We start from the raw sequence: 12,683 nt of genomic DNA on the forward strand, positions 1-12,683 counted from the left end.
GCTTCCAATATGAAATTAAACAGATTGAATCCACCAGCAACTGTAACTGTGTTTCAATATCAGTTCTCCTGAAGAAGTCAGTGTCCTTCACAGGGACTCTAAAGAGTATTCTGAAATATTAATATCTTAATTCAAACTGTTTTTCTTTTCTTACTTGTAACAACTCCTTTAGGAATTCAGCATGCCAGCCAAATTGACTATGCCATGCACATTTTGTTTATTCACTCATTGACTCAACTAATGTTTATTAAGTGCCTATTACTGCACTACATGGTGGCAATAGAGATTTGAAGGAGCTCTTGGTCCACTAGATTAGATGAAAAATAAACCCCACGTAGGACAGAGCATGCTATCTACTGTGATAAAAGCATATGCAAAGTTTATGGGAGCAGATTCTACTGCATTCTACTGGGATGATTCAAAGAAAGCATTCCAGAGAATTTGTACCTTAAAGGCTATCCCACCTACCAGCGCTCTGGCAGTTAGCTGACTCAGACCTATCCCCTGCCATCAGCAGACTGGCACCAGTCCCAGGACCTCCAGGGCCACACAACCAGCTACCCCAGTACATAGCCCCACCAACCAAAGGGTCAGTGCCAGCCCTGGGCCACCAAGCCATGCAGCCAGCCACTGTTATGACAAGCAGGCCAGCAGCCACTGTTATGACACACGGCCTGGCAGCAAACAAGCCAGAAATAAATGAAATAGAGACTAAAAATATACAAAAGATTAATGAAACTAAGCTAGTACTTTGCAAAGACAAGCAAAATTGATCAACATTTAGACAACTCATAAAGAAAAAGAGAGAGAGGGTCCATATAAATAAAATCAGAAAAGAAAGAGGGGAAGTTATAGCCAACTCCACAGAAATTCAAGAGATTATAGAAGATTACTATCAACAATTATATGTCAATAAAATGGACAATGTAGAAGAAATGGATAAATTTCTGGAACTGTACAATCTCCCAAGAATGAATCAGGAAGAAACAGAAAATATGAACAGACCAATTACCAGTAATGAAATTGAATCAGTAATTGGGAAAAAAAAGAATCTCCCAGCAAAAAAAAAAATCCAGTACCAGATGGCCTCACAGGTGAAATCTACCAAAAATTTAAAGAAAGTTAACATCTGTCATTTTCAAATGATTCAGAAATTTTCAGAGGAAAGAATACTTCTAAACGCCTTCTACAAGGTCAGCATCACCCTGAGACCAAAACCAAAGATATCTCACACACACACACACACACACACACACAGAGATTACAGGCCAACATCACTGATAAACATAGAAACATAAATCCTCAACAAAATATGGGCAAATTGATATCAACAGTACATTAAAAGGACCATACACCATGATCAGGTGGGACTTATCCCAGAAATGTGAGGATAGTTCAACATTCACAAATCGATCAATGTGATATACCACCTTAAACACTGAAGAGTAAGAATCATATGATAATTTCAATAGATGCAGAAACAGCTTTAAACAAAATTCAAGATCGATTTATGATGGAAACTCAACAAAGAACATACCTCAACATGATAAAGGCCGTATATGACAACCTCACAGCTATCATCATACTTAATGGGAAAAGCCAAAAGAATCTCCTCTAAGATCAGAAGCAGGACAAGGATGCCCACTCGTGCCATTTTTATCCAACATAGTATTGGAAGTCCTAGCCACATTACTCAGACAAGAAAAAGGAATTAAAGGAATTCAGATTGGAAAAGAAGAAGTAAAACTCTTTGCAAATGATAGGATACATTTTAGAGAAAATTCTAAAGACACCACTGCAAAACTATTCAAACTCATCAATGAATTCAGTAGTTTCAAGACACAAAATTAATATACAGAAATCTTTGCATTTCTATACACTAACAGCAAACTATCAGACAGAAAAATTAAGAAAACAGTCCCATTTACAACTGCATCAAAAAGAATAAAATACTTAGGAATAAATCTAACTAAGGAGGCAAAAGACCCATACTTTGAATAATATGACACTGATGAAAGAAATTGAACACAACAAAAACAGTTGGAAAGATATACCATGCTCATAGATTGAAAGAATTAATAATGTTAAAATGCGCTTACTTCCCAAGACAACCTACGGATTTAATGTAATCCCTATTAAAATACCAAAGGCATTTTTCACAGAACTAAAAAAAATAATTCTTAAGTTTGTATGGAAATACAGAAGACGCCAAATAGCAAAAGAGTCTTGAGAAAGAAGAACCAAGCTGACAGTATCATGATCCTTGATTTCAAACTGTATTACAAAGCTACAGTAATCAGAACAGTGTGGTACTGGCACAGAAACAGAGACCTCGATCAGTGGAATCACCCCAGAAGTGAACCCCACGTGTATATGTTCAATTAATCTGTGACAAAGGAGGCAAAAATATACAATGAGGAAAAGATGGCCTTTTCAATAAAAGGTATTGGGAAAACTGGATAGCTACATGCAAAAGAATCCAACTGGACTACATTCTCATGCCATATACAAAAATAATCTCAAAATGAATTAAAGACCTAAATGTAAGACCTGAAACCATAAGATGCCTAGAAGAAAGCTTAGGCAGTGTGCTCTTTGATATCAGGCTTAGCAATATCTTTTGGATATGTCTCCTCAGGCGAGCAAAACAAAAGCGAAAATTAGAAAATGGGACTAAGTCAAACTAAAAAGGCTTTGCCCAGCAAAGGGGACTATCAACAAAACAAAAAGGTTGCCTACTGAATAGAAGATATTTGCAAATGATAAATCTGTAAGGAGTTAAAATCCAAAATATACAAAGAACTCATACAGCTCAACATAAAAAACAAAACAAAGCAAAACAGTTAAAAAAATGGGCAGAAGACCTGAATATATGTTTTGCCAAAGAAGACAGGCATACGGCCAACAGGTCTGTAAAAAGATGTTCAACATCTCTAGTCATCAGGGAAATGCAAATCAAAACCACAGTGAGACATCCCCTCAGATCTGTTAGAATGGCTATTATCAAACAACAAATAATTATTGGTGAAGATGGGAAGGGACCCTCGTGAACTGTTGTTGGGAATATAAATTGGTGCAGCCACTATGGAAAATAGTACGGAGGTTCCTCAGAAAATTAAAAATAGAACTACCATATGATTCAACAATTCCACTCCTGGGTATTTATGTAAAGAAATGAAAACAGTAATTTGAAATGAAATATATACTCCTATGTTTATCGCAGGATTATTTACAATAGCCAAGATATGGAAGCAACCTAAGTGCCCATCTATAGATTAATGGATAAAGATGTGGTAGATAGATAGATAGACAGACAGACAGACAGACAGGAATAGTACTCAGCTTCAAAAAAAAGTGAAATCTTTCCATCTATGACAACATGGGTGGACCTAGAGAGTATTATGCTAAGAGAAATAAGTCAGAGAAAAACAAGTATGATATGATTTCACTTATATGTGGAATTAAAAAAAAAAAGAAATGAACACACATAACAAACCAGAAACAGAACCTCAGGTATGGAGAACAAACAGGTGATTGCCAGAAGAGAGGGATGGAAAGATGAAAGAAATAGGTGAGGGTGATTAAGAGGTAAAAACTTTAAAATCTGCCAATGGAGAAAAGACACTTTAACTGTATCTTCTAGATTTTATACAATTATATTATCTCTTTTGTGATAAAGAAATTTTTCTATGTTGTAATTTTGAAAGCTTTTATATACATATATATATACACACACACACACACATATATACTAGAATGCTACTAAGTTTAAAACAATTTTACCTCAAATGAAATTTGAATTTACAATTTATGTTTCCAAAGCTATTCAGGCTCTATTAAGAAAGAAAAAGTAGAGCAGTTTTTCAGTAACGGACAGACATGCTGTATGACTTCAGCCTGTGCTAATGCTGTCTCAATGCTTAGAAGAAGCAGTGCATCTAAACCTTCTCACTAAACAAGTTCTCGTCTCTCCATGAGGAAATCTAGCCACTAACTATACAGTGGGTAAATCAACAAGATATAACTTCACTAGAAAGTGTTTTAAATTGTCAAAATGTCATCGTTATATATATTTTTACACAGGAAATAGAGTTATGTGCGTAGTGCAATGCTGTTTCTTCCAAATACCTATAGTTACATGAATAGATTAAAAAATTTAATGCATATGAATTTGTGAATATTCCGTATGAAGTTTGAAGTTGGTGAAGTGTTTGAGAAATGAAATCCCCCTTCTTTAATGCTTAAACTCTTACAGCATACCCACACTGGGTAGAAAAACTGAACGATACTCAGTTAGACAGCGGGAGCCCTCTCCGATGGGAATGTAAGGCTACTGGAAAACCCAGACCCACCTACCGCTGGCTGAAGAACGGAGTACCCTTCTTGCTCCAGGTGCTGTTGGTAACCGTTAACCTGTTCTGGTGTAATTTCAGCAGGACTTCACACAGGACAAGCTGTCTTCCTTTGGTCTTATTGAAGGCCATTTCTTCCTTATCCCTTGTAATATATTTGAAATGAGAAAAGTAACAGATATATAAGCAGAATTTTCCTTTTATTTTAATTATCTCATTACTTTTTTGAGTAATACATTGTTTCTTTAAATTTTATTCGATCCTATAAGTTCATAGGAAAATGTCACTGATTATCACAGACTCATTGCCATTTCTAGCAGACTTTTAGGTGTCCCATAGCTTACTGCTGTCCCTTTGCAGATGATGAAATTATCTCCAAGAAGTAAAGTGATTTTCCTAAGATCACATATCTAGTAAAAGATGAAACTGGAAGAGAATCGTAGGCTACCATGTCCCGGGCAGGTTCCTTCCATGACATCCTGCTACACATAGACTTAAATTCCTTTTTAGTAAATCTATCGCATATTTTTAAAACAACTTAATGTTTACTGGACTTGAAAATAAATCAATTACCGATGACTAACAGAATAGTTGTTATAATTTCAGCTCTTTCCCTTGTTGTGACCTTTCCAGGAAGGACGGCAGAGAGGGAATAGTTCACTATTCTTGGACAAAATGGAGGGAAAGTGTATAAAGTTGAAATTCCAAACACAGTTTCTGCCCAGGTCCCACCATTATCAAAGACCTCTTGTCCCTCATTTTTCTCTTTGGGCCTTGGTTTGCTCTTTTGTAAAATGAAGAGATTGGATCAGATCAGCCCCACAGCATCAACATTCCCTCATTCTAAAACCAGTCAGGCCAAAACAAAACACAACTGCACAAAAAGACAGACACAGATAAAAAGAAGAATAGAGCTGTTAACGAAAATTGAGAGGGAGAGAGTGGGAATCCTGAGACATTGGTTCGTTGCCTCCTTCTCTTACTTCTCCTAGGCTCCCAGGTAAACCTTGAGAAGGGACTGGGCTGGTTATGTGTTCTACTCCCACCATCCAAGGAAAGTGAATTCTACTGGCAGAGAATAGTCTGCTAAGTGAGTGGGTTTACTTTAAAAATGATGTCAAGTTACTTGGCATCTCTGTTGATAGATCCAAGCACTGCTCACTAAAATTAAAAGAATGATTTGCTTGTCATTAAGTAGATAAGATACCTGGTTGTTTAACAATATTTTAAACTGAATATTTGTTTTTAAAATGTGCTCTAGGCCTCAGTTTACCTCATTTATGTACTCTCAGTATTCTGCCTTCTGTATTATTTCACCTGACAATGAAGTTTATATTTTCTGACCAATAATTTTATACAGACTTCAGTTGCTGGCCAGTTCTTTATTTCTGTTACTGTGTTGGGAACTTGGAAAAGGCAAACTTCTGACCAGATCAATATAGTAAGAGGATTCTTGTTATAACCTTGATCTCATTTGTCTACAGTCTCCGTCCTTTCCTACCATTTGAACTCTTGCTTCTCCTTTACTAATTCAAATAAAAACATTCAAATGTACTGATTGTAGTTCAAACGCTTAACTAGTCAACCCAACAGAAGCAGCTCAATTTACAAACATAACCAAAAGTAAAACTCATAAGAATAACTACAGGAAAAATACAGTTGTAATTCCTTTTATGACCAAGAAATAGTCATATTTTCATGAGACATGGATAATCAACAGAAAATTTGTGTTGCTAAGTTGTCAAATCATATTCAACTGCATTAATTGAAGGCCTTTTTTTTTTTGTCTGAGTCTAGGAGAGAGTAACTGCAAAATCTGTATGATTTGTTCATTTTCTATATCTGTATTTTTTATTCCATTACAGAGTAGGGTGGAGATGGTCAATGGAGTATTGATGATCCATAATGTGAATCAGTCAGATGCTGGAATGTATCAGTGTTTGGCTGAAAATAAATATGGAGCCATTTACGCCAGCGCTGAGCTGAAGATTCTAGGTATGCAATTTTTAAGCAAATAAATAGGAAAAAAGTGTTGCTTCTTTTCATGCTCTAATTCTTACTATACGGAAGGTTTATGATGTGATTGTAAAAACCAATTTTTTAGCTTGAAAGGAAATATTACGTCTTGCTGATATGTATTTTCTAAGGTTTAAGAGAAAAGTTTACATTCTGTACATTGTCCCATAACTTTTTTATGAAATTTTCTTTAACTTTAGTTTTAATATTAACAGGTTTACACAGTATGTCTTTTCTATGGCATTAAAAAGAATATAAGAAATGTATGTTAGTTTTCAAGGAAGAATGCCTTTAGGGGTGAGTGATCAGAATGTAGGTTTCTTCCTGCTCTCATAGCAATGCTTAACATTTTCCCAAGCCCCTCCTACCTGCCATTGGTGCGTGGCTCCTGCAAGGCAAGACTTCCAAGGAAAGCACCCTCTCATAAAGGGGCATCAACTGTTATCCTTACAGGTTGATAAAAGCCCTCCTGAGGCCAGGCCCAGCAGCCTTCTAGGGTTACAACCCTGGTGAGAAAACGTGCCAGACTCCAGCACCACTTCACTATTTACTACAGAAAAGTTCAATACAGGCAATAGGCTACCCAGATTGCGCATATTTAGGTCACTGGAATGGATTTTACTTTTTTCCACTCTGAGGATTTTCTAACCGTTGGCTCTGGGGTGATTATAATACAAGAAAGACTTAAAAGATCTTAACACACCAGCTCTGAAAAGTAGGCAGGAGCCTAAGTGTGCTTTGTACTTTCCACTTACCCAAAGGATAATACTAACAGAGGCACCCAAGATTTTAGGAATCTGGAGATTCACCATTCACATATCAGCTATATATCATACACCATAAATCAACTTGTTGAATTATGAATGTTTGCATTTGAAATTTCTTCACATTGCAACAAATCCATCCAAAATAGATACAGGAGTCCATGTTTCAATCTCTCACATCCTAACTGATCAAATATTAATGTACTTTATTCTCAGCTCACACTCCAACATTTCTGATTTTAAAAGCTGATTCAGCCTTCACCTAGTTAATGGTTTACCCAGAAACACTCTCAAATGTGTCTTTTTCTCATTCACTAAACATATTTCCAAAATTACCTTTTACGAGGCAACCAAAAACGTTCCCTGCAGTCTTCCTGTAAATTCCTTCACTTTTCTTTCAATTTTTTAACCCACTCAGTAGCATACATACTGTTTTATGTTGCACATATACCGTGTAATGTTGTGCCATGCATTACACTGCTATATGATGGACATAAAACACTATGAAATATTCATGAAATTGTTGAATTGGTGTAAGTAAATGTCTCAGGTACAGTACACTGTGTACATATCTTCTAGGTTCTGTTTTAGAGTCAAAAGTATCTTTTTTTTTTTTATTTGTTTTGGTCTCTGAGTCATGTGCTTAAAGGCCCAGCATTCTCAATTACAGCCACCCACTGGAATTACCCTGGAAGTTTTAATTAAGTGTCTTAATAAAAATCTAGTAAAAACAATATTAACGTTAATGAATGATCAGGCCTAGTGAATAACTGTGAACAATGAAATAAAATTTTAATTGAAATTTAAATAATTCAGTTTCTTAAAAATGTCTTTTTCTTTGAAAACTACATTTAATTTTGTATAATGTTAAAATAAAATATGCATTAGTTAGAAAATGGATGACACAGGATTGACTTCTCCACAGGTAACCTCTGTTTTTCCAAAGGAAGCTCAAAATAGACTTCTGTGTTCAACCCCTTCACCTTTTGCCCAAGGAGCTCATTAATCTTTCATAATTAAAGTTAATAATCATAATGAAAGCGTGTCATTCTTTGAAATAACCTTTGTCTGTGGGCCCCACAATTGTATGGAACCATCACCTGCTAAGAGAAAGAACAGCCAAAGATATCTATGAATTAATAAATTGTAAGTTAGTGCCATTTATATATGCAGATTATCCTGTGATTTTGTTAGAAATGTGTCCAAAAGATAAAGTTGCAAAATCTTGATGAATCATCCGTTAGAGATTATTGTCATTGCTTCTGGTAGAGCTAACATTTTCTTTCTCGTAGCTTCAGCTCCCACTTTTGCACTGAATCAACTGAAGAGAACAATAATTGTTACCAAAGGCCAAGAAGTCATCATAGAGTGCAAACCCCAGGGCTCTCCAAAACCAACCGTCTCTTGGAAGAAGGGGGACAAAACCGTCAGAGAGAATAAAAGGTTAGAAGTCTGTTTCATAGTTCAAACTCTTAACATCAGACTGTTTTGAAGTTGCAGGTGAAACACACAAAGTATACAAGAAAGGGTCTTGCCGTAATTGTGAGACATATTTCATGAACTGATTAAACTACGGTTTTCTCTACATAGTGATTTAAAAAAGGATCAAGTGACTAAAAGAGGAAAAAAAAGTTGTGTCTAATATAGCCAGACTTCTTTGCTTCTGTGGTATTTCAGCACCAATTGGGAATTTCACCAGGTTATGAAGAAAACAAACACTTTTATTAAGTTAGTTATTTTGGGTTTTCATTTTGGGTCTGCAGATTTTGAGGATCCACAGGTTACCTACGATAATTTTTAGAGGTTGGGTTCTCATTTCAATGTTAATATTAAAAATAATATAAACATATTCTGGGTCTTCTGGATAATCACTTTATGACAGAATACACAAGGGAAATTTGTGCCCAAGTTCGCCTTTTCTGTTTTCAGTCATACTGATGCAAAATATTACAGAATTATTTAAACTGCCCCAGGCAAGTGTGCAGAGGACTATTCAACATGTAAAGATTTGTCTTTGGTATGTAAAGCCAAAGGATATCACAGAGCATAAATGGCAGAAAATGATGAGATAATCAAATAATTGCATGACAGTCTGTATCTGCCAAATTTGGAAGTCCCATACTTTACCTTTCATTACCATATGGTGCTGCAAATGGTGATTTAACTTTGAAAAAATATTATCCTCCATTATGTTCAAATAATACTGCAGATGTTCTAGAGTTTTGTTTTTCATTTGGTCTATAAAGATGAGGGGTTTATACTTTTTTATGTTTGTTCAGATCTCAGTAATCACATAACTAAAATAAATTAAATCAACATTAGGAGTTTATTTGAATAATTCTTTAAGTAATTTTGGAACATTTTGAAATATTTAAAAAATTTCTATAGAATATAGGTATATATGTTTTTTCTCATTCAAGTCTGAGAACTACTGATTTCATTTGCCTACCTCTCATAAAATAATTTATGAAATAATTGGATTCCATTCAGGCCAGAGGATCTATGCTGCCTGGAAAAAGTGGTCACCTAGGATTGACATGGGTCATAATAGAATCTTATTTTGATAAAAATTTCTCTTCCTTAGGGAGGGTAGGGTTAGGGAGCAGATCACACACTGTGAGATCAGTATTGCATGTGGTTGAATTGCGTATGGTTCAACTGAATTTTTTTGGATTGTTTATCACAAATATAAAAAAAAAAACCTGACACAAAACTTTAATTAAAGCAGAAGAAAATTAATTTGTTGTATACTAGTTAACAATATTTAATTTACACTGTTTGGTTATCATTTTTTCCAAATGTATTAAAATTTTCATTTCATCAAAGTACACATGCCATACTAGTGCAGGCCATTCCCTGTGAAAGGCATTACTTGGTTTTGTGCCTGCGGATGGCATGTGTGCTCTTTCTTATTTATTTCATTTCATCATAGATTGTTTCTCATCAACTATTCATAGACATCCCATTGAGTTTAAAAAGTGTGGCAAAAGAAGTATTGATTGAGGAACAGGATGATGAGTTTTCTGTTACAACTAATGTAAGCATAATAAACTTTTTTCTTTTCTAGAAGTTGAAAAGTATAATTTGTGAATTTTCCATTTTTCTTGTTCCCCTTTCTCTTCACTGCTAACCCCTTGGGTTAGTGAGACAAATACAATGGCTTCAAACCCAAATCACTCAATTTTTCAAGATGTCAATGCTTCTGGTCAAAGTGCTATTTAGGAAGAAGGCCAAAAGGTGTTTTATTTATTAAGTAAAAGCAAGACTTGGACACAGTTACCTAGCATTTTGTTACCCTGAACTATATATGTTTAGGTCTCTAAAGTGATTTAATTTAATAATGAGGACTCAAAATATAGTGCATTTTTACTCTTAATAATTGACAGGCACTCTTGCAAAATATTATTTTTAGTGATATACGATTTATTACTATATTGGACAGCCCTATATTTCATGAAGAATACAATCTAGTTGGAGATAAAAATATAAATATTTAAATCTTAAAATAGAGGCTAGTATTTAAAATAACAATAGAAAGAATTCTACCAAGTAGTATAAGACACATAGATATTTGGAAAACTGTACATTTAAAAAATATGAGTGGAAACTTGGAACTTAACATTTCCAATGTATATATTACATATTCTTTAAAATAGTATTTCAGTTATATATGACAGCTTATTTTCTTACGCATATTTTAGATCACTTGTCTCTGTTACAAAGCACCTCAACCATTTGTAAGAGCTGTAAATACAAATTTAAGTGGAAAGAGAGGTGTTAAAAAAACTGTTAAGGCTTTGGAAATTTGGGTCAAGTATATTTCACATTGGGGCTACAGTATCTAATCATGGTTTATTTTTTTGTAGTATAAGCATATTCACCAGTCATGTGATCTGCATCAAATATGTTCCCCACTCATCCAACCTAAAACTGGAAATAATTTTAAATGAATTAGTCTTATCCTTCATTCAAGATTTTCACAGTCATTTGGGGTACCCTCCAAATTAAAGACTGAAACTGCAAATGACAGTTTCCTATGTGGGCAAGTAAAGACTAGTATTACATTGGGGAAAAGATGTTAAAGTAATAATGTTCTATAAGGAAACATTTAAATGTGAAAACATAACCAGTTTCAAAGCATAAAATTGTGTCCAGAGCATTAGCATAAAAATGTAATAAAAGATTTTAATTGCAGGGGAAAAAATGTCACCTAATCATGTGAAAATATGTCAGAAACTCAAAAAGGTAAATTGGAATGTAGCCCTAACTGCAATTTAACTCTAAACTGTGAATGCAGTAACAACCAGAGGTTAAGATTCAATCATTTGTTTTATCACTAGAGTGCCAAACAATTCATTAATTTACCCTTTTCTGCCAGACTTTGGTGGAATCCTCCAAAATTCAATTTCATTTTTTTGAGGTGGGGGGAGGAATTCTTCAAAACACAGCTTTTTTATACTTACCTGTTTTGCTAAAGAAATACATAAATCATTATCCTAAAGTTTAAAACTCAGTAAAGAATAACTAGAACATAATATGACTTCCAGAAGAAATACGATTAACAGATAAGTTGCCGCTCATATATTACAAAATATTTCATTCATTTGACCCTAAATGATACATGTAAAGTATATAAGAAAATGGATTATATTAGCGTTTGTGAATTGTTTGTAGTCATCTGTTGCTTATATTACAGAATGAGTTGTTTATATCAGAAAATGATCGATATGCATGGCTGCTTAAAGAGTAAATCATATTATTACTGATAACGATGATGGCTGCTTCTAAGTCTGTAGCACTTATCCTTTACAGAGCACTATAACATTGTGAGTAACGATAGAATCCAGTGTGTAAAACAGGAAGGCTCTGAGGTTTCAACACGTTACTTAATTTCCTTACTTATAAAATGGGCATCTAAAAGAATAACCTCGTTGGGTTGTGAGAAATAAATGAAAGTTTGTGTGTAAAGTACATTGGCTGGTGGATGGTATTTAGTAAGTGACCAGTGAGTGTTACCGTGCTGACGAGGCTGTGCTCCTGCTGTCGATGGTCGTGGTGGTGGCCATGATGATGGTATCATTTGAACCTCGGAATCTTTGAACACTGGCATCAGTTTTTGTTATCAGTAGTTCCAGAAACTTTAACACTGCCTTATTCTTTCTCCAGTAATTAACGGAAAGGTACCTGAATTAAGTTATTGTCTGGGATTAAAGGAGTCTTCTAGGCCTTCCATGTGATACATTTGTTTATCTGTGTCCTGAAATTGACATTCTCAGTCCATCAGACCCCAAACCTCCACTTCTTGGCATCTGTTCTTAGTGTGGCCACTCTCACCAAACTAACCCACTCCTCGTTCAGTATTGCTGGGATAGTTTCTGTACTAGCAGGCTGAATGGCTGGTTGTTCCATGATCAGTAATACAGGCCGTGTGAATATACGCAGAGGTGATATACACAGGGAGTTACATGCTGCTGTCCAGTTTTCCCAACACCATTTGCTGAAGAGACTGTCTTTATTCCATTGTATATTCTTGCCTCCTTTGTCGAAGATT

At 35.0% G+C, this 12,683-nt stretch overlaps 1 protein-coding gene across 1 annotated transcript in view; it reads left to right on the forward strand.

Annotated features, from left to right (window-relative positions):
• The window catches only part of CNTN5 (contactin 5), a 1,016,845-nt gene that overhangs the window by 777,227 nt on the left and 226,935 nt on the right, over nt 1-12,683 (forward strand). Inside the window, exons 11-13 of the mRNA XM_074372920.1 lie at nt 4,256-4,392; nt 6,218-6,347; nt 8,425-8,575. Coding sequence (XP_074229021.1) covers nt 4,256-4,392; nt 6,218-6,347; nt 8,425-8,575 — 418 coding nt within the window. The remainder of the gene's footprint in view (nt 1-4,255; nt 4,393-6,217; nt 6,348-8,424; nt 8,576-12,683) is intronic.

This window comes from Camelus bactrianus, chromosome 10, assembly GCF_048773025.1.
Source record: "Camelus bactrianus isolate YW-2024 breed Bactrian camel chromosome 10, ASM4877302v1, whole genome shotgun sequence".
In the NCBI taxonomy this organism is placed as follows: domain Eukaryota; kingdom Metazoa; phylum Chordata; class Mammalia; order Artiodactyla; family Camelidae; genus Camelus; species Camelus bactrianus.